Source organism: Schistocerca piceifrons, chromosome 1 (genome assembly GCF_021461385.2).
Source record: "Schistocerca piceifrons isolate TAMUIC-IGC-003096 chromosome 1, iqSchPice1.1, whole genome shotgun sequence".
NCBI classification, from domain to species: domain Eukaryota; kingdom Metazoa; phylum Arthropoda; class Insecta; order Orthoptera; family Acrididae; genus Schistocerca; species Schistocerca piceifrons.
Window position 1 is genome coordinate 1,210,161,209 of NC_060138.1, and position 22,984 is coordinate 1,210,184,192.

At 39.6% G+C, this 22,984-nt stretch overlaps 1 protein-coding gene across 1 annotated transcript in view; it reads right to left on the bottom strand.

The window, feature by feature from the left end:
* Positions 1 to 22,984, bottom strand: part of LOC124779432 (transformation/transcription domain-associated protein) — a 453,680-nt gene that overhangs the window by 187,779 nt on the left and 242,917 nt on the right. Inside the window, exons 34-39 of the mRNA XM_047253711.1 lie at positions 22,715 to 22,838; positions 17,231 to 17,377; positions 16,897 to 17,102; positions 9,211 to 9,387; positions 8,919 to 9,131; positions 384 to 683 (exon numbers count right to left, since the gene is read on the bottom strand). Of these exons, the coding sequence (XP_047109667.1) occupies positions 384 to 683; positions 8,919 to 9,131; positions 9,211 to 9,387; positions 16,897 to 17,102; positions 17,231 to 17,377; positions 22,715 to 22,838 (1,167 nt within the window). The remainder of the gene's footprint in view (positions 1 to 383; positions 684 to 8,918; positions 9,132 to 9,210; positions 9,388 to 16,896; positions 17,103 to 17,230; positions 17,378 to 22,714; positions 22,839 to 22,984) is intronic.

Sequence of the window (22,984 nt, forward strand, 5' to 3'; positions counted from 1 at the left end):
CTGCTAACAACCACTTGCTTGTAGCATTAGTCCCCAGTTCTGTTTCCCTATGTCACCAACAGCACAAGTGAAATAGAATGTCGAACTCTTACTCCATCTATTAGATGTTGACACTAAATTCTTACTGCCCAAATGTATCAAAAGTGAATCACATAAAAATAATATATAATTTACATTTATTATAAGCAATGAACTAGGATATTTTTTTTAATTTTCATATTTGTTTATGTTCCTATTAGCCACTCAATGCTCCAACACAGTGAGTTGTTATCTTTGTTCCTTCTGCAATTAATGGTTTCTTTTCTGCCCCCCCCCCCTCCCCCTCCCCTACCCACCAATTATAAAACAGATAATAATCGTGAGCACTGGATTTCACACCTCACCTTGGTATTGGAGCTTGTCACACAAGCCGCGAGACCTCGCTGCAGCGGTTTGATGTTTGCCAGAATTCTCTCCTTCTTCATAAGTGTCACCAGGTAAGCAAGAAGATCGAGGGCAGTGCAGATGTTGCCATAGTTGGGAGTCGCCGACTCCACACTCAAGAAGATTTTGTCAAGCCAGCCAATCTTCAGGTCATTGGCACGGGGCCACACCTCGGGCTTGAGTGCTGTCTTCAAGAGGGCTACACATCGACGTGACAGCAGCTCTCCAGGGGAGCCCAGAGCTGAGCTCGTGTCATTCACCTGAAGAAGGGGGCAGAAAACATTCTGAAATGAGCTTCAATAGCTATTGATGTAATCTTTAACCTAAGCTTGTAACTGGTGAAACACAGGAATTTTGTGTAATCTGTCAATATCAAAATGCCATACGTTTGTGCCAAACCAACATAGCTAATTGCTCTGTACCTAACGATAACTTTTTTTAAATCAAATTAATATGTTTGATTCGTGGACACTTAAATTAATAAGAAACAGGTCTACTGAAATTATCTATTGAATCTTTGTGGATTTTTTTTCTGTGCAATGTGCAGCGTTTCAGGCATTTATTTAGTAGGTAGCACCCAGGTCAGACAGCATCCCAAAGCAACACTGTTAAATAGGATGTCCAAGCCGGGGAAGGAGAAGACCATTTGCCTTTGTTTGATTTCTTAGAGCCTTTACAGTTGACAACAAAGACTCAAGACGTTTGTTGGCTGGAAGGATGTAAAAATTCTTTGGGGAAGTGTTTCTTTTGTTCTTTCTGGCCTGCTGGTTGTGTAGCAGCTGAATATTTGGTGGCTTGTAGCGCAGCTGTGGGAGGAGACTGGGATGCTACCGTAATACTGGGTGATTTTACAATTGTAGTACTGAACTGGAGGTCGCAAATCTGAGTGCCCACGAACTCTGTAGAGCGAGCCATATAAGAACGATGCTGTAAGTGCAGGGCTTTCGACTAGCTAACAACTTGCGAGTGAAGGGGGTGGGGCACTTTTTCCTTCTTCCAGATCTCCTGGACAGTCACTCATTGAGTACATGGGAAACTAATGGGATGAGGCAGCACATTGATACAGCTGGTAGGACGAGGCAGGCAGTCATCCCCATGAGCATCTCTACCACAAGAAACACCCAAGTGTGGTTACAAACATTGACAATGGTAGCAACGCAGGTTTGGAATGTATGGTCAGGCAGTGATGACTCCATAGCCTGGCCTTAATCTTCGATGGAAGCACTTTTCAATCAAATGTGAGAAAAAGAGTTCACATAGGCACTAAAATTGCATCAACCTTTTTCATTACCTGATGGCCTGCAGTGTCACCCTAATCAGAGAGATAGTGCTGGATTTTCCCCTTGGTCGGACCATCAAGCAGCCAAGTGTAAATAACACCACGCAAAGAATTCAGCACAATGGACCTCAATACGAACGGGGCAGCCCTAGAGGAGTGAAGTGGTAGGCTTGAAAATCGCAATTGGTCTCCAGAAAAAAAATTCCATTGCATAAGCAAGAGCAGGATTTCATAGGGCCTACAACTGCATCAATGTTTCTCTGCATAACAAATGAATTAACTGTAGCAAAAGACTGACCTCCTTTTGTACATGATACAACCAGGAACCGAGGTGCAGCTTAAAGTGTCAGTGAAGCTTAGCCTCATTCCATTTACTTTTGGTACATGTAGATTGAGATGAAGAAGATTGGCTCACTGCGAAAAAATCCCCCATGGCAGCCAGCATCTCCGATGCTGTGCCCCTTCCGAATGGGGGCCTACTCAGAGATGGGTTCACCTGCCTTAGGCGATTGTTCACACCTCAGGTCCCACGTCTAGAACTCCAAACAGAGGGACCAAATGCAATTGGGTAGGTAACAGCTCAAGCAATCACCCCTTCTTGCACCTGGTCGGTAACAGGTGGTACGTGCAAACCCTACCTGTCGACCTGGGGATGGAATGACCCATTACTGAGTCACCAGTTAAGTGTCAAACGCATTCGCCACCCTTCAGGAGCACAGAGGGTGGTAGAAGAAACAAAGAGTGGCCTCAAATGCCGAAGGAGAGGAAGGGGAGAAGATGGAGTATGAAGAAAGAAGGATAAAACAGACACGGGACTGTTACTATGCTGGGCCACTGAAACTTCAGAACGCATTCCCAAAAATAACCAAGACATGTTCCCCAAGGGAGAGGAAAAATAATAGCAGGCTGACAGACATGGTGCAAAGAAAGGGAAGAGGTGTTTCAAAGGCTGGGAACCCATGGTAGCCAAGCACAAACTCACCAAAGGGTGGTGAGCCCTCTGGGGGCTCTGTACAAGTTGTAAATAGCCTTTCATTCCCTGTCTTTTACCCTCTGCTACTTTCAGAATTTCAAAGAGTATGCCAGTCAACATTGTCAAAAGATTTCCCTTATCTATCTTCTGAGATAAGTCGCAGGGTCAGTATTACCTCACATGTTCCTACACTTCTCAACAATCCAAACTGACCTTTCCAGAGGTCAGCTGCTACCAGTTTTTCCATTCTTCTGTAAAGAATTTGTGTTAGCATTTTGCAAATATGACATATTAAACTGATAAGTTTGGTAATATCCACACCTGCCAGCACCTGCTTTCTTTTTAATTGGAGTTGCTATATTCATCTTGAAGGTTGAGGGTATTTTGCCTGTCTTCTACATCATGCACACTAAATGGAAGAGTTTTGTCATGGCTGGCTCCCCCAAAGCCATCAGTAGTTCTGACGAAATATAGTCTATACCCAGTGCATTGTATCTACTTAGGTCTTCCAGAGCCCTGTCAAATTCTTTTTACAGTATTGTATCTCCAATCTCATCTTCATCTTTCTTCCTATATTTCTATAATATTGTCTTCAAGTACATCTCATTTGTACAGAACCACTATATATACTCTCACATTTTACCTTTCCCTTCTTTGCTTGGGACTGGTTTTCCATCTGGGCTCTTGATATTCATGCAGTTGCTGCTCTTAATTGTTGGAAGCATTCCAAAAAAGCCTCTTTTGGACTGGACTTTAGCTTGGCTGGCACTGCTGCCATAAAGTCCTCTCTTGTCTGAAATCATATTTCTTTCAATGAGCTCTTGAGTTTACAGGAAAATCAGGAAATGCAGGGCTCCATATCAGGAGAGTAAGAAGTCTTTTGAAGCACAGGAATCTGGTTTTTCACCAAGGGGCATTGTTGTGATGGAGGCGCCAATTTTCTGTTAACCGCAAGTCCAGTCTCTTGTGCCACACAGCATCACGTAGTAGGTGACGGAGGACACCACTGTGGTACTCTTTGGTGATTGGGTGACTCTGTGTTGCATACTGATGGTGTACCACACCGCAGGGGTCAAGGAAAGCAGTTAGTATCACTTTGATGTTGCTGCGCATTTTGGTGGGCCTTCTTTGGTCTTGGTTACAAGGAATGCTTCCCTTGAGACAAATGGGATTAGGTTTTCGGATCATACCCATACAACCATGATTCATCAACAGTGGTTATCCTGTTCATGAAGTCAGGATCACTGTTTGTGGAGTCCAGAATGTCCTGAGAGACTTCAACACAAAGTTGCTTCCGCTCTGCCATCAGCAGCTTCAGCACAAATTTCGCCGACACTTTTTTCGTGGCCAAATCTTCGGTCGCAATGGAATGTGCCAAAAAAGTGCTGATGCCCACCCATTATTCTGCAATTTATTTGATAATCACAAGATGGTCCTGCATTACCATAGAGTTCACTTTGGCAATGATCTGATCCTATTGGCAAGTTGATGGCTGACCAGAGCGTGGCTCAAACTCCACTGATGTGCAGCCATCTTTAAACTGGTTGTTCCACTCCTTAATTCATTTGTTGTCGAGAGGATCACAACCGAAAGCCGTCTCAATTTCTCGAATGGCTTCCACGTGGCTGTCACCCAGTTTCTGATAAAATTTGATGCAGTAGCACTGATACAGTCATTCCATCACTTCCCTTGCAACGAAAAACCAATGCGGGCACTAAACACCAACTCATTCAACTGCTGCTTGCCAGCAACTGATGCTATGGACAGGTGGAGAAGAATTCACACATGCACACGAAAGTTCTAGGTCAGCTCATGCAAGCATGCTAGATTCAAATCCACTAGCTATTCCTGTTTAGCCATTTTCCACTTACTGTCAATCTCATTTTTTAGACGTTTGTATTCCCTTTAACCCGCGTCATTTTTATATTTTCCTCTTTACCTCTTTCATCCTATGCTGCCTTCACTATTTCATCTCTCAAAGCTATCGATTCTTCCTCAACCATGTTCCCTTCCCCTGTTCTACTCAATCATTGCCTAATACTCCCTCTGAAACTCACAACGACCTCTGGATCTTTCAACTAATCCAGGTCCCATCTCCGTAATTTCCTATCTTTTTTGCATTTTCTTTAGTTTTAATCAACAGTTCACAAATAAACAGTGGACAGAGTCCACATCTGGCCCTGGCAATGCCTTACAACTTAAAATCTGGATCTGAAATCTATCTTACCATCACATAATCACTCTGGTACCTTCCAGAGTCTCCAGGTCTCTTCCATGTACACAACCTACTTCCACTATTCTTAAACTAAGTGTTAGCAATGATTAAATTATGCTCTGCACGAAATTCTACCAGGTGGTTTGCTCTTTCATTCCTTTCACCTAGTCCATTTTCACCTACAATTTTTCCTTCTCTTCAGTTTCCTGCTACCTAATTCTAGTCTCCCATCACAATTAAATTTTCATTTCCTTTGTTGTTGTTGTTGTGGTCTTCAGTCCTGAGACTGGTTTGATGCAGCTCTCCATGCTACTCTATCCTGTGCAAGCTTTTTCATCTCCCAGTACCTACTGCAACCTACATCCTAATGAATCTGCTTAGTGTATTCATCTCTTGGTCTCCCTCTACGATTTTTACCCTCCACGCTGCCCTCCAATACTAAATTGGTGATCCCTTGATGCCTCAGAACATGTCCTACCAACCGATCCCTTCTTCTGGTCAAGTTGTGCCACAAACTTCTCTTCTCCCCAATCCTATTCAATACTTCCTCATTAGTTATGTGATCTACCCATCTAATCTTCAGCATTCTTCTGTAGCACCACATTTCGAAAGCTTCTATTCTCTTCTTGTCCAAACTATTTATCGTCCATGTTTCACTTCCATACATGGCTACACTCCATACAAATACTTTCAGAAATGACTTCCTGACACTTAAATCAATACTGGATGTTAACAAATTTCTCTTCTTCAGAAACGCTTTCCTTGCCATTGCCAGCCTACATTTTATATCCTCTCTACTTCGACCATCATCAGTTATTTTGCTCCCCAAATAGCAAAACTCCTTTACTACTTTAAGTGCCTCATTTCCTAATCTAATTCCCTCAGCATCACCCGACTTAATTAGACTACATTCCATTATACTTGTTTTCCTTTTGTTGATGTTCATCTTATATCCTCCTTTCAAGACACTGTCCATTCCATTCAACTGCTCTTCCAAGTCCTTTGCTGTCTCTGACAGAATTACAATGTCATCGGCGAACCTCAAAGTTTTTGTTTCTTCTCCATGAATTTTAATACCTACTCCGAATTTTTCTTTTGTTTCCTTTACTGCTTGCTCAATATACAGATTGAACAACATCGGGGAGAGGCTACAACCCTGTCTTACTCCCTTCCCAACAACTGCTTCCCTTTCATGTCCCTCGACTCTTATAACTGCCATCTGGTTTCTGTACAAATTGTAATTAGCCTTTCGCTCCCTGTATTTTACCCCTGCCACCTTTAGAATTTGAAAGAGAGTATTCCAGTCAACATTGTCGAAAGCTTTCTCTAAGTCTACAAATGCTAGAAACGTAGGTTTGCCTTTCCTTAATCTTTCTTCTAAGATAAGTCGTAAGGTCAGTATTGCCTCACGTGTTCCAGTGTTTCTACGGAATCCAAACTGATCTTCCCCGAGGTTGGCTTCTACTAGTTTTTCCATTCGTCTGTAAAGAATTCGTGTTAGTATTTTGCAGCTGTGACTTATTAAGCTGATAGTTCGGTAATTTTCACATCTGTCAACACCTGCTTTCTTTGGGATTGGAATTATTATATTCTTCTTGAAGTCTGAGGGTATTTCGCCTGTTTCATGCATCTTGCTCACCAGATGGTAGAGTTTTGTCAGGACTGGCTCTCCCACGGCCGTCAGTAGTTCCAATGGAATATTGTCTACTCCGGGGGCCTTGTTTCGACTCAGGTCTTTCAGTGCTCTGTCAAACTCTTCACGCAGTATCGTATCTCCCATTTCATCTTCATCTACATCCTCTTCCATTTCCATAATATTGTCCTCAAGTACATCGCCCTTGTATAGACCCTCTATATACTCCTTCCACCTTTCTGCTTTCCCTTCTTTGCTTAGAACTGGGTTTCCATCTGAGCTCTTGATATTCATACAAGTGTTTCTCCTTTCTCCAAAGGTCTCTTTAATTTTCCTGTAGGCGGTATCTAACTTACCCCTAATGAGATAGGCCTCTATATCCTTACATTTGTCCTCTAGCCATCCCTGCTTAGCCATTTTGCACTTCCTGTCGATCTCATTTTTGAGACGTTTGTATTCCTTTTTGCCTGTTTCACTTACTGCATTTTTATATTTTCTCCTTGCATCAATCAAATTCAATATTTCTTCTGTTACCCAAGGATTTCTACTAGCCCTCGTCTTTTTACCTACTTGATCCTCTCCTGCCTTCACTACTTCATCCCTCAAAGCTACCCATTCTTCTTCTACTGTATTTATTTCCCCCATTCCTGTCAATTGCTCCCTTATGCTCTCCCTGAATCTCTGTACAACCTCTGGTTCTTTTAGTTTATCCAGGTCCCATCTCCTTAAATTCCCACCTTTTTGCAGATTCTTCAGTTTTAATCTACAGGTCATAACCAATAGATTGTGGTCAGAGTCCACATCTGCCCCTGGAAATGTCTTACAATTTAAAACCTGGTTCCTAAATCTCTGTCTTACCATTATATAATCTATCTGATACCTTTTAGTATCTCCAGGGTTCTTCCATGTATACAACCTTCTTTCATGATTCTTAAACCTAGTGTTAGCTATGATTATGTTGTGCTCTGTGCAAAATTCTACCAGGCGGCTTCCTCTTTCATTTCTGTCCCCCAATCCATATTCACCTACTATGTTTCCTTCTCTCCCTTTTCCTACACTCTAATTCCAGTCACCCATGACTATTAAATTTTCGTCTCCCTTCACAATCTGAATAATTTCTTTTATTTCATCATACATTTCTTCAATTTCTTCATCATCTGCAGAGCTAGTTGGCATATAAACTTGTACTACTGTAGTAGGTGTGGGCTTCGTATCTATCTTGGCCACAATAATGCGTTCACTATGCTGTTTGTAGTAGCTTACCCGCATTCCTATTTTCCTATTCATTATTAAACCTACTCCTGCATTACCCCTATTTGATTTTGTGTTTATAACCCTGTAGTCACCTGACCAGAAGTCTTGTTCCTCCTGCCACCGAACTTCACTAATTCCCACTATATCTAACTTCAACCTATCCATTTCCCTTTCTAAATTTTCTAACCTACCTGCCCGATTAAGGGATCTGACTTTCCACGCTCCGATCCATAGAACGCCAGTTTTCTTTCTCCTGATAACAACATCCTCTTGAGTAGTCCCCGCCCGGAGATCCGAATGGGGGACTATTTTACCTCCGGAATATTTTACCCAAGAGGACGCCATCATCATTTAATCATACAGTAAAGCGGCATGCCCTCGGGAAAAATTACGGCTGTAGTTTCCCCTTGCTTTCAGCCGTTCCCAGTACCAGCACAGTAAGGCCGTTTTGGTTATTGTTACAAGACCAGATCAGTCAATCATCCTGACTGTTGCCCTTGCAACTATTGAAAAGGCTGCTGCCCCTCTTCAGGAACCACAAAACTGTCTGGCCTCTCAACAGATAACCCTCCGTTGTGGTTGCACCTACGGTACGGCTATCTGTATCGCTGAGGCACGCAAGCCTCCCCACCAACGGCAAGGTCCATGGTTCATGGGGGGGTCATTTCCCTTAACTATCTGAATAATTTCTTTTACCTCATCATACATACCTTCAATTCTTCATCATCTGCAGCCCTAGTTGGCTTATAAACTTGTACTATTGTGATGGGTCCTGAGTTCGTGTTCATCTTGACTACAATAATGCATTCACTATGCTGTCCGTAGCAGCTTACTCGCACTCTTATTCATTATAAAACATACTCCTGCATTACTCCTATTTGATTTTGTATTTATAACCCTGTATTCACCTGACCAGAAATCCTGTTCCTCCTACCACAGCACTTCTAGTACTAGTATAGTAAGACCATTTTGGTTGTTCCACAGCCAGATCAGTCAGTCATCCAGACTGTTATCCCTGCAACTATTGAAAAGGCTACCACCCCTCTTCGCACTGTTTGCAGAGTATGTAAGTACACCTGTAGGTGTAGAAAGCATTACTGAAACCACAGGACACCCTAACACACTGCTTTGAGACTATTACCTGACACGCTAGCCGCAACAAGAAGTTGAGCACGGCATCGGCATGGACCGTATCAATTGGTGTAGTGGAGTCTGGCTCCACTTTGGTGACCAAGGCAGGCATCATGCACGGACCGGGCATTGTGGCATGCCTTTTCCGAGGATTTTCCAGGTTCATTCCAGGGTCATCGACAGGTGTTCGTTTTACTGGAGTACCGAGCGTAACAGACTGTTCCTACAAACAGAATTTAATACTATTTTTATGACGATTTAACTGAATTGCTGGTATTTCGCTAAGTAACGCAGAAACATACAGTCATAGATGTGGATTCAGCTTCATCTTTGATACGCTGGAGGTCCCACTTGATGATAACATCAGCCAATTCTACGGCGAGTCTCCTGTGCTCTATGGATGAATTAGGACTGAAGCCAAGGCGCTGCATGGCATTCACCATGTGCTGCACCAGGTGATGGCGAACTGGGTAATAGACCTGCAAAGTGAATGTGAAACGTACTGAGATTTTCGTAAACAGTGTGTTAATACATATGTTAGTTTATGAAACAAAAGTTATACCATTCCATAAAAGGCAACAATTTGATTAAGAAAACACATTACAAGGAGATGAATGGTGAGCCAGTACTTACTAACACAAGAACTATTCCTCACACAGAAAAAAGAAATACTTAAAATAGGAAATACTAATCCAAGATTTCTGTGTGTGTGTGTGTGTGTGTGTGTGTGTGTGTGTGTGTGTGTGTGTGTGTGTGTGTGACTTCTGGGACCACACTGCACACTTCCACAGGGTGTATACATGGACAAGGAAAAAAAATTCCCAGATTTCCTGGTTAAAAATACACTTTCTCCAGAGTGCCAGTATATTTTCCCTTATCAATTCTTTGAATGGTTATGGTTTTATACATGGGCGTACAATTTCCCAGCACTTTAGAAAACGAAACTCAGGTAAAAAGACGCGTTTTGGAAATATCTTTGATGTGCAGCTACATGAACGCTGCGTATTTTCGTATTACGAAAGCATACATTGCAATTCCACCAAACATCACTTGTTACTTTCCGAATCATTGAAATTGAGATTTCGATGCACTTTTGTAAGCCGTTCGTAGCTCGTGTCATGTGATCTCCCAGCCGATGACAGCGGATATTCAGAGCATAGGATATGTGATGTAGTCAGCCAACAGCAACATCACTGTTAAGTAGCAAGAACACACAAACAGGGAAAGATAATACATTAGTTTAAATTAATATACATAGTGTTGCTACAAGAAAAGAAAAGCTTTTACATATAATATTGATCTCAAGCTGCAACAGAAGCTAAGCTTTCGCATATACTGTTGATCTTTTTTATGCACGTTACACTTTGAAGTGTGCTAGTACTAGTACTAAGAATCTATTACCTCATCAAAGTTCGTCAAACGTTTTGCTACATGAAAAATCGAATGTCGTTATCTAATACTGAAAAAGCTGTTAACACAAATAATACGCAAGATTGGTGTGGTTTCTCGATCTGATTACGTCTATTTTGTCACTGTCTGCTAGATAAGCCAGTAAAATTTTTAATAATGACATAAATGTCTGATCTTCAGGGTTCAAAATTCTTCTAACTGGCTCGTCATCAAAGAGTTGATTTTTAAATGAGAGTCAAATGCTCTGTGATTTAATAAATTCATGGCACATTCTTGTACATAGCTCAACTTACGTAAAGGGATGTTTACTTTGAAAGTAACGCTTTTCAAACCACCATTCACAATATTTTCCTGCGACCTGTTAGAAATAGGTTCGTTTCAGCAGTTGCCAGAGAGCGCAGATAACAGGCGACACCGCGCTTGGGTAGCTATCGTGATGTAGGAAGCCCATATGTACGTACGTGTAAAACATTGAAAGATCATAAATTATGTCATAAAAGAAAGAAGACATCAGAGGATACTGCAAGAGCATCGGAATTTCGTGAACTGTATTAAAATGTGCACATTTAAAATGCATAAATAAAGGCCACATTCGTATGTCCAGATTCCCAATGAAGTAGACCTCAACCTGATGATAAGCTTTTCAGTGTGGTTTTTAGGATGTAAATTTTCTTGGAGCACCAGTACTGTATTTTATCACATTTGGTTCTTTATTATGGCATAATGCCATATATGCTAGAAAATGAAAATGTGCACTTGAAATGCAGTTGAAACTAGCCAGTACTGTGGAATTAAACATTTTGTTTCAAATACATTGACTGCCTCTGCGGAAAATGTTAACAAAAGTCAAATTTCTTTAGCAAACAGACAAAAATAGCTTCATCGTTCCGCAAGGCGATTAATGCTTGACTGTCAGAAAGTTGGAAATAAAATAAAATCTGAAAATTATGATATATTTGAGCCTTCCGTAATTATGTGAATGTGTTTTAATTCACTTGATAGCTCCCGGCCACAGATATCCGTTTTGTTTTCATTTGGCCGCTCTGCACATTAGCCCCGGATCTATGATGTTTACAAACCATGTCAATTTAAAAAAAAAAAAAAGAATTTTCAAAACATGTTCATCTTGTAGCACACATCTTTCTGAAAAGTCTGAAACATAAAACATATGTATTCGAGGAAATGTAAGGCATATTATTTGGTCTTAAGTATGCCAAATTGCAGTGCCATGCCTCTTCATAAAGCATTTTTCTACTGCACGTCCAAACTATATTCAGGAGTGGAAATTGAAATTTCCTGTGGTGTCTCTCCTGCTCCGAGTCGGCCGGTTTGACAGCCTGCCCCTCTTTTAAAAAATCTCACAATTTAATAGCGGATGGGATTATTTGTAACCGAGAGAACAAGAACTCTTCAGATTTTCTGAACTCTGTTGCCTATCAGTTAATAACTTGCTGTTTTGTGTGACATAAAATTAAATATAGGATATATAAAACCAAAACTGACAAGAGGTAAGTAAGAAATTACACATTTCTTCAAACCTTAGCTCCTAGCATATTGCTACAGCTTTACATGGCGTGCTTTCCTTTCTGCGAAAGGATCTATTACCTCATCAAAGTTCGTCAAACGTTTTGCTACATGAAAAATCGAATGTCGTTATCTAATACCGGAAAAGCTGTTAACACAAATAAAACCCAAGATTGGTGTGGTTTCTCGATCTGATTACGTCTATTTTGTCACTGTCTGCTAGATAAAACAAAATAGGCCTTTCTAATATGACAGCAATTTTGTAACACACCTAATAAACGAGACTGTTTTGGCACGAATGGCCATTTTTATAACACGACAGAATATAAACCAATATGTACCAATATCAAATGCCTATTAGGCCTACTGCAAGCAAAACGCTTTATGTTAGGAAATAGTTTCACATTTCATTCATATGCACCGGTTTCTCAAGCATGAGATTATTCTTCCATAATTTGTGTGATGTCCCCGTTTCCTCTCCTTCCTCGTTCTAACAAACAATCTTGTCATCACCAATTCTGCAGCTATTGCTGCCACTGTCAAAATTTGTTCACCGATTAACTTCACTAACCCTGCCAGAATCACAGGTTTAGTTATTCCCTGATTATTTTCCAGTTAGGTGTTGTTACATGTTGGTAGAACACGTTTTCTGTGTTACTTCCAGAATAGAACTACGCAGCTGCTAGCCGGGGACTGTACTACTGGTCCTTACTTGTGTAGCCATCTGGCCAAAAATTTTTTGTCAAAATTTCGTTTTCTTGGAGATACTGAGAAGACAATATGTGATCTCTCTCACCTGTTATTCCTGTCAGTCGTTTATTTCCATACTGGGAGTCTGAATCTATGGATTTTGCTAGTAATTATAACAACGCTGTTCATTCGCAAACCAAATCAACCTCATAATCAGACAGCAATTGCTATTCATCCATTCTGCTTTAGTCCCTCAGCTCGTATAGCCCCGTCTCCTTTTGTCTGCGGAAAGTTTATTTCTAGATGCGACGAGGATTCTCCTGACAGAGACATCACATACACTTTGCATGCATTCAAAAGTCAACTTATGATTCATTCAGAAATCAACTTAAAATGTGTTCAAAAAAGTTCAAAAACCAACAGGGAAGCATTTCAAAATCATATGAATAATCGATAGGCAAACGTGTGCTGGATGTAGGTGCTTTGGGGGAAAAAGTTTTTTCTAGAGAATATGAATTTGGCACCCCCTTTTACCGGTAGCATCTAGCTGCTTGCTGTGACTGCTTGCACAGCCAACAGCTACATTCCTGTTGCCAGAAACGGGAGAATCTACTACTCAAACGTGACTCAACTGCGCATGCGCATGAGCCAGCAAGTAACTGCTAAAACAAATCAAATGTAAACAGTTGCGACTCCACGCTCATTGGAAGCAATTTTTTGTTATGAAGCATTGCATAGTCTTCCTAAAGCCTTTGACACATTTTCAATCGGCAGACACTTGCATGAGCACTGTGTGTCGTCATTGTATATAGGTCATATACACCCTGTTCCAGTCAGCTACAGTCCACTTTTTGTCGTTGTCTTGACAACTGAAGATGTGCAGTTTCATGTGCCACTGGGAAGAATGGCATTTTGCATGGTACAGTCTCAAAATGTCCATCATAAGCACTTGCCTTGGTAATGTTTGCCCAGAACTGGTCAAGATGGACCTGCATTCACTACCAGTGACAATACCACTCGTGTTTGAACCCAATTATCATTGACAAGGATTAGTACTTTTCTCTGATCCTTGTCAGTTACAATCTCTTTACTATAACTGTTCTTATGCTGGGTTACACGACTGTGAGTGTTACATCATTCCTTGTAGCTACATCGGGCAGTCTGCAGTGACACACTAGCAAATCACAAAACTACTTACTACATGGACATAGACATGTCCAAATGCAATAGCTCCTTTCAGCCATTCCACATCTTAATGCACTAATTCCACAACCAACTGACACAGACACACGACTTTGTTGCCATGATTTGTCAGCAGTGGGCACCACATGACTGCCAGGTCCCAGTTCTACACAATCTATAATGCTGCAAAGTGAACAGTGCACTTTTTAAAGGAGGTGATGGATACAGAATCCATCGAGTTTACATAATTGTTTACTGGAGAGGCAGGGAAAACAACACTCATCTCACGAACATAATTCAGACGGTGGTTATGCTGCAACACCTTAGAACTTCAGTGAAATTTCTCTGCACTCCATCACACTAATGCCTCCAAACAGTGGGTACACACATCTACGCACATAATACATAATGTCCAACCAGATACTTATTTATTCCTGATTGCCATGCGTGCAATCGCTTCCTTGAACCAAAAATGAGGCAATATAAACACATTGAAAGAAGGATGATGCGGCACATGGTGACAAAAAGACATTTATTAGAAAGATGAGTGGCCAGATAACTTCATAGAAACAGTAATGGTGCCAAAACTGGGGGAAAAACGGCATAAAATTGGGGAAATATAGTTCAGCTTCAGAAAAGATGCAATTGGATTATTAAAAACAAGCACAAAAAAAGGAACCAGAAAAAGGTCACGAACTTTGAGTGGTTGTTTTTGACTTGGAAAAGCCAGTGAAAGATCAGTGGATTAAACTTTTATGAAGTCCTGAAGAAGATTCTAAGTAACTGGAAGTAAAGGAGGGTAATACGCAATTTATACATAATGCAAAGAGTAAAACAATAGGTGATGAGATGACAGAAGGAATTACAAATTGGCAGAGGATTTAGGCTAGGCTGTTGTCTTCCACCTATGCTGTTCAACATCCATTACTGTTTCCAACGAAAGTGAAATGTAACAACAAGAGGAAGTTAAAAACATGTTAAAAGAACAAAACACCAGCTATGACGAATATGGACTGAAGACAAATGTGAAGAACATTAAGACAATAACTTTTAAAGGGCAATCAAGGAAAATAAAAGTGAACATCTGTGACACGTTTGTGGAACAAGTTGATAACATCAGGTACCTAAGATACAAAACTACCAGAAACATGATGCATAATGAGGAAATAAAGACGATGACAACTGTTGTAAAAGAAATGTTTCACAGAAGGTAGACAACTTTCTGCAGCCCATTACATAAATAATTACGCAAAAGATTAGTGAAGTGTTCTGTATGGTGTCGAATTCGGAGACTGCACCGGAGAGTGGAGAAATGCTTATGAGCTTATGGGCTGTAGATCTGGAGAAGAATGGAAGGTATGAAATATCAGGAATGATGAAATGTTACAAAAGCTGAAAGAGGAAAGAGAAATACCAGAAACAGCTGAGAAGAGGAGTAGAAAGAGGCTAGGACACTAGACGAGAAGAGACTGTGTAATAAAGGACGGCCACGGAAGGCACGGCGACTGGAAAGAGGACTAGATGTACAAGTAGATCCTAATCAACTGACAACATCAAGACAAATGTATCTTACACAGCTATGAAAAGTATGGCAACAGTGATGGAACTGCTCGATGGGCAAAACACATCAATCATCATCATAATCATCATCATGTTTTTGAGTGTGTACAAGGTGTATTCCAAAACTAAGGTCCATTTGGTTGTAAAAAAAATAAGCTCAGGATAAAAGTCTTTTACTTACAGTAACATTTTACTACATATCTACTTTACTTTTCCACACAATCGTCATTCACTTCTATACACTTTCTGAAATGCTGCACCAGTGTTTTTAGCTCTTCTGCTTAGAAGTCTGCCACCAGAGAATTGAGCCAGCTGGTAATACCAGTCTTGATTTCGTAGTCATTTTGAAATCATTGTTCACCCAGCCAGTTTCTCAAATGCGAGAAGAGGAAATAGTTGGTTGGTGCACGGTCAGGACTGTACGGAGGTTGATCGAAAAGTTCCCAAGGAAAATCTTGAGAATCTTCTCCTTGGTTTTGGCAGCAGTGCGAGGAAATGCGTTATCATGAAGGAGGATTGTGCCAGATGACAGATTCCTGTGGCTTCAATTGTGGATCACACATCTCAATTTGGTTGGCATTTCACAGTATGTGTCTGCTGTAACTGGTGATCTGTGGTCAATGAAATCAATCAAAAGGATGGCCTTTTCATCCCAAAAAACAGCAGCCATCATTTTTCAATGTAAGAATGGAGATCACTTAAACTTTTTTGATTTGGATGAACCTGAATGGCGTCACTACATTTACTGTCGTTTTGATTCTGCATCAGTGTACAATATACACATATCATCGCCTGTAACAATGTGAGAAAACAAATCACCTCCATCCTGCCTATAGCACTCCAAAAACTTTTGTGCACTATGCATTCTTTGCTCTTTGTGCTTATCAGTAAACATGTTTTTAACCCATCTCAAACACAACTTGCGATGTCCAAGCTGTTCAGTGACAATCCAATACATTGTTGTTCGAGCAACATTTCTGAATTCATTGCCAGACCACTAATAATCAATTGCAGGTTACTTCAAAGCCATTGGTACACTTGATCAAACATGTCGTCAGTCTTAATACTGGACCTGCCACTCCACTGTTCATTGTGAACATTTGTGCTGCTATTTTGAAATTCTCGATAATACTTTCAAATCTGTTTGTCCCTCTTTATTTCAGGTCCATGCACTTAGCATAACTCGTGATAGATGTCAGCAGTTGAAAACCCTTTTGCCAGCAAAAATCTAGTCACACCACGCACTTCATAACTGATGGGATCCACGATTGTCTCAGCCCTTGCAATATGCTCTCAACGACTGCCAAATGACTAGTGAATCAAACTATCACTACAATAGTTTCCTAAAGAGTCAGAAGACATTGCTGCATATGTGAAACTTTATTCAGACCTACCATCAGTTACACAGTGATCACCCGGACCTTGGTTTTGGAACATACCTCATTTTAAATACATTGCATATGTCTCAAGAATTTGGTAAAGTTATCTACACAATCCGCTGCATGTCTCTTCTTCATAAGCCGCCCATAGATTAAATCTGTACATAATGAAGCAACACCCACACTTATTTTGATTACAAGCAAAAAGAGACATAAAACACTAAAAAAAGCTAAATTTCTAACCTTGTAGTGCCTCACAACCAGCTGTAATATATGAAACAGCTGTTGCATTGAATGCCCCTCTTCCACGATAATTTTTTTAGTCCAGTGCGTCAGCATTGTGTAGCCATCTTCCATTCGCACCGGCATTAAAGGAGTGAGGATTTCTAATGCCTGCCGAACAATAGCCCGTGCCTCAATTGCGTGTGCTTTCAGTAGGCTGTGAAATACTGGCGGGGAAAAAAGAAGAAGTGAAATCAGAACATGCTGCAATTCAGAACAGACCTGCAGCTAGCTCTAACATACAGAACTTCAAACATTAAATTATAAACTGGAACTTACTATAGCTGTAACAAACCTTGCAACTTAATTCTTTTATGGATAGCAAACTTTGCTATTATATGTGATAACAGAAGGTGCCCATGGTAGCGTGTAGCCTGGTCGACACAATTCTTCCCCATGAGGCATGGCCATGCAAACATCAGGAGCCGGCGCACCTTGAGACCTAATAGGGGTAGGAGAAAGAAAACATGAAGAGTAAATTGCTACTGTTGCCAGTATTACTTGTAAGTGTTGTCAGTAATATATTAACACATATCAGTTGTGTTTTCAAATCCTATATTCTGGCAAAAACTTAAGTTTGTGGATGATGCAAGCATACTGATGAAGTGCAAAAGGGCATGCACAATAAATACAGCAACGATAATAGTAGGATACACTTGTTCACAGCAAACAACTTAACTCTCAATCATACAAAAATTCCCAATATTGCAAACACTCACATTAAGGATTTTCAAATTAATAAAAATGACTTACAGGTACAAGACAGATTAAGGGGGCACACATTAAATGAAACTCTACGCATCCAGATGGATAATAATTTGAGCTGGCACCAGCACATAGATACAAGAAGTTCAATTCTGCCTGCTTTGCAGTTATAAATCTCTTTCTCTCGCTTAGATGATCTGCAGATGGAACTGCTTGTATACTTTCAATCAATTCTGCTCAACAGCGTAATCATCTGCAGTGACACAGTACAGTCAAAGAAGTATTGATTTTGTAGAAGTGTGTAGTATGAATATAGTGCAGAAATTGTTGACCAAATGCCTTGTAAAAGCCTCTTCCAGTGTCTTGGAACTTTTGCACACAAATGCCACTGTGTTCACTCCCTTAGAAGAGTGAATTTGTGATGAAGTGTGAAATTCACCATCACAACGCAAGAAGCAAAAATAAGTTCCTTTGCATCACAGTCTACATATTATGTGATTATTAGAAGTATAGTCTAACTTTATTTGACTGTACACATTTGTAAAGGGTTGAGTATAATAAGAGTAATGTGTAGTGTAAATCCAAGAACATCATGTCGAAACCAATTCAAAGAATTGGGCATACTAACCACAGCTTCTCAGTATATTTATTCCTTACTGAAGTTTGTTGTAACTAATACATCTCCTTTTACAACTAACTGCTTCGTACACAGTATCAATACTAGGAATAAGAACAATATACATAAAGATTTAAAATCACTTACTCTTGCCCAGAAAGGAGTCCAGTATTCAGCATTGCATATTTTCAATAAGTTACCAGCAACCATTAAGAGTTTAGTTTCAGACAAGGCACAATTTAAACATAATTTAAAAGAATTTTTGGTGGCCAACTCCTCCTATTCCATCCATGAATTTCCCAATAAGTGCAACAGACCATTTTAATGCAAATGTATTATACTTTAATTTTTGACAATACTTGGTTGTAACAGCCAAGTAACTACCTACTATGTGAATGATGGATGTATGGAAAGCAGGTGTAAGTCTTAAGTCTGTAAATAGTGGAACTTTAATTTTAAATCTTGTACATATTTTGACTCTTATTAACTTAGGATAATTGAAATGAATAATATTTAATTTTTGACAATACTTGGTTGTAATAGCCAAGTAACTAGCTACAGTGTGAATGATGGCTTTAATGAAAGCAGATGAAGTATGAAACCTGTAACTATTAGAAGTTTAATTTTAATTCATGTACATAATTTTACTGTTTATTGACTGAGGATCATTAAAATTAATGAAACTCAAGTTTTTCTAATTACATTTTGTCATTTCCCTGTCCCAGCTAATTTTTGAACGTAATATTACATAAGCCCTTAAGAGGAGAAAAAGCTATATGAAATACTTTTTGGGTTCTGCACCTCAATTCGTAAAAACTGAACCTTGTAGGATCATTTGTCGTCTCCTCCTGTCTGTATGTCTGAAAGACTGTTAAAAATCAATTTTCTCAGGAACAGTCCCAGGTCAAGTTGAAATTTATGCCACATGCTGAGGTCTACAGTCCTTAGCATCATAAAGAATTGAAGCCTTCAAGTCAATGCAATAAAAAGATTGGCCCGTTTCTGTCACATATTGGGATGCTTACAAACTCACTTGTTAAAACCCATAACGTACTTCCCATTGACCTATAATCATAAAACTCGGCAAGAAGCAAGGTTTCACAGCACAAATAAAGGGGGAAAAATCCGAAAATTGTTAATTTGTAATTATATCATAGAAAAAATTATTTCTTTTATCATCTGTTATCCAACTTCAAACTTACAATTAAAATATTCTTAGAAGTATTGAAGTTCCCAGGACCAATATTAAGCCAGTATCAATGTTGATAACATGTAAAAATCGTTGAGACACACTATTCCCGGGATAGATGAACTGCCAAAATACATAATTAGTTTTTACAGAACCCTCAGAGCAGGCAGCCATGTTTGGCCATTGTTATGCATGGTAATCAGGAATGGAAGCAAGAGGGATGTGAGACAGCTAGAAGTGGTCAGAAGCTGTGTCCTGGATAGGCGCAAAAGAAGCATATGAAACATTCAAGGCGGCTTGTGTACGAATGCTTCCAGTGAAATTAAGAAGTAAGACACAGTTGGGAGGGGGGAGTGCGGGGGTGGAGATACAAACCTTGGCAACAGTAGAATGAGCATGTCTCTGTTCTGAATGGGGAAAGATACAAAATAGTCTGTCAGTAAAAATACTGTTTCTAAAATTCTTGCAAGAGTTACTCCGAGTGCATTGAAATGTTAGTCGCTCACTAATGGAGCCAATAAAATTATTTTAACTATGAATATCACGGAAAGGGACTTATCTGACATCACAAGTAGAGAAAAGTTTACAAATAAGAGTAGAGTGGCTATGTTTGAGGAAGAACATAACAGGAGTTGGGCGAGAGCCGACCACATTAGTGGAAGCAGTCCAACTTCATTGGTGCACTAAGCTGAATTGGTAATTTAGCTAATGTTGCAAAATAAAATCATGTACAACTGTGTAGGAAGAGACTCTAATTGATGCGCAAAAGTTTTATTAAAAATGGTGACAGTAACTACAGGCTTAGACATCATTAGCTCAGATCAACAAAGCTTACGTTGGTCTACTGTGCCAGGTCTCTCAAATGTATTCACAAGTAGGGCTAAGCTCATTGTCTTGCTGTGTATATTATCAGTGGTGGGGGGAAATTGTGACTGCCTTATGGTTGCAGTTGAGTGGGGCAATGCAATAGCAGTGGAAAAGCTTACTGTGAACAGTGCCAAGAAGTATCTTAAATATTCCGAGGTTTCATGTATAAATTCCTGTGTAGCAGTATATCTTCTACACAGGACACTGAAAGTGTGGGTATAATGCTCACCTGTTGTTTTCTCTCCCACAGGAGTCATGAGTTCGTATGGAGTACAGTGGGGAGACGATTACTCTGAAGAGGGGTGACAATTACACTGAAATAGTGGCTCCCATGAATCTTTTCAAGTCTCGTGTGTTACACTTATATCTTTGTTTTTGAACATGATACTTATTTATACCAACTTGAAAGACACATAGGCTCAACAATATAATCATATACCTTGGGTATTTATTTACTGGCCAATCAACCACATCCCTATTATTTCAGTCAAAGTGCACGGATCTGCTATCAGCAGGAGCACGACATCAGAACCTGCACAGTGAACAAGCGGTAAGGGTGTTTTGCAGGTAGTAGCATCATTCATGCTTGTCGACTTGCAGGAACAAATAAATGAGTTCCTGCAGCTTAAACACCATGCACGTTTTCGGAAAGTCTGTAACTGTGTTATACACTCTATAAGAACAAAACACTGCACCAGTCACGTATTTTCTTATGCTTAGCATGACAATTTCTGAGAATTTATTCCACTGTCAAATGCAAATCTTTTTTAAAGTGTTTTTTGTGATGTTTGCATATGTTCTGTTCTGCTTATCTTGCACTGTAGTTGTTTTTCTGAGGGTATAAGGTGTTGTGCCTCCTCCAATACCCAGACCCCCCCCCCCCCCCCCCACACACACACACACACACACTGTAAACATCACAAACATACTTACGTAAATATTTCCACTTGGAAACGAGAACAAATTCTCAAAAAGCATTTTGTTAAGCATGAAAAAGCACGTAACTCATACAATATTTCATTATTCAAACTACAAATATTTGAATAAGACACAAGGCACAAAGGTGTCAAGTAATGCTGCATGTGGCCAAACAAATAAACACGCATCTGAGTTGTCATGATGATCACACAGTTGCGTAAGCACAGTAGAGAAAGTTTGAAAACTGTTTTGATCGGTCATTATTCGAATGCCGTGCAGAGTTTGGCAGTGACAGGAGACAAAGCACAATTTGTTTCGACTTTCACCGATTCAGATCTGTTGATTAGAGCGTCCTCGTGTCAAGAAACTTAACCATCAAATGTTTGTAAATACTACTTTAAGATCAATACCATGCTAGCGTAATTTAATGTCAATTAAGTCCATTTTTTCTCCATGAACACTGTTGCATTAAGTGTAAATCACAGGAAAATTAGACGTATATTAACATTTTTCAGGTGGAATTGACATGTTAACATAGTACATTTGACAAGACCAATAAAAAATGTAGTAAACAGCGGGAAAATTTTGATTCCGGAAATGTAATAGGATAGTTATACTGTATATTGTGATCTATACTGGTCTATTACAAGCCTAGGAGCGTTACTGTGAATTCATACCATATCCACTGTCAAGCCTACTTGATAAGGACTGCAAAGGTTGAAGCAGTATTCTAGAATTGGTACTTCATGCATGAGACTTCTCCCAGAATTCACACAACAAAGCCAAGCAATTTACTTACCGTTTGTACTGGCTCTTGTTCTACGTCATGGAGTATTACACTTTATTATTAAAAATAAGTGGCAACTTCAGAAGCTAACCGTGTAATTTGTGATGATCAGGTATTTTTGGGCAATTTCACTTTGTTATGTAAAACACCTTGAATTTATTGAAATCTAAAGAGAGCTGCCAATCGGAACACCAAGTCAAAATATTCTCATAATGCATCCCATTACAATCACCCAGCAACAATATGACCTCCCCATAGTTAAAAGTTTATTGTTGAACATAGTACTGTCGAATTTTACAGCACAGTACTACAAAATAATTCTTCGATTGTTTTCAAAATGGAGGGATATGTGGGAAGGGGATTGACCACAAAGATAAGCGACATTAATTTATCTTGTCTTGTTTTTATCTTTTACAATTAAGTGACCCACTATCTGCCACTACTTAAATACCTGTAGTATCTCTCTGTAATTTGCTTCACAATAGTATTTACTATCGTTACATAACTTTACTATCATTAAATAACTTTTTTTAGCAGTAAGAATGCAACATGGCAGTAAACAGAAATTTTGATTAGTGGACTACCAATTTCTTCTTATTTTCTTTTATCTCCCAAAACAAATCACATCATTTAATGGTTACTCAAAAACAATATACAGAAAGTAATCAAAGAATGTGAAAAACAAATCTGAACATACCTTGTCGTTTGTTTTGTGCGTCATGAATATGAGGAGCTGCCTGATCCACAAGCAAGCATGCAAACTGTAGAAGGAATATGCGCACGGAGTCCGAATTCCCAAATGGGTTATCAGGATCTATGATCTGAAAAGTACATGTAAAAATGGTCATTTCAGAAAACTACAGTTCTTTTACATAACAAGCATATTTATAAAAGTTACATCAACAATGATGATGATGATTTATGTACTGTCTGTTTCTTGAATAACAGTATCATCCTGGACCATAAA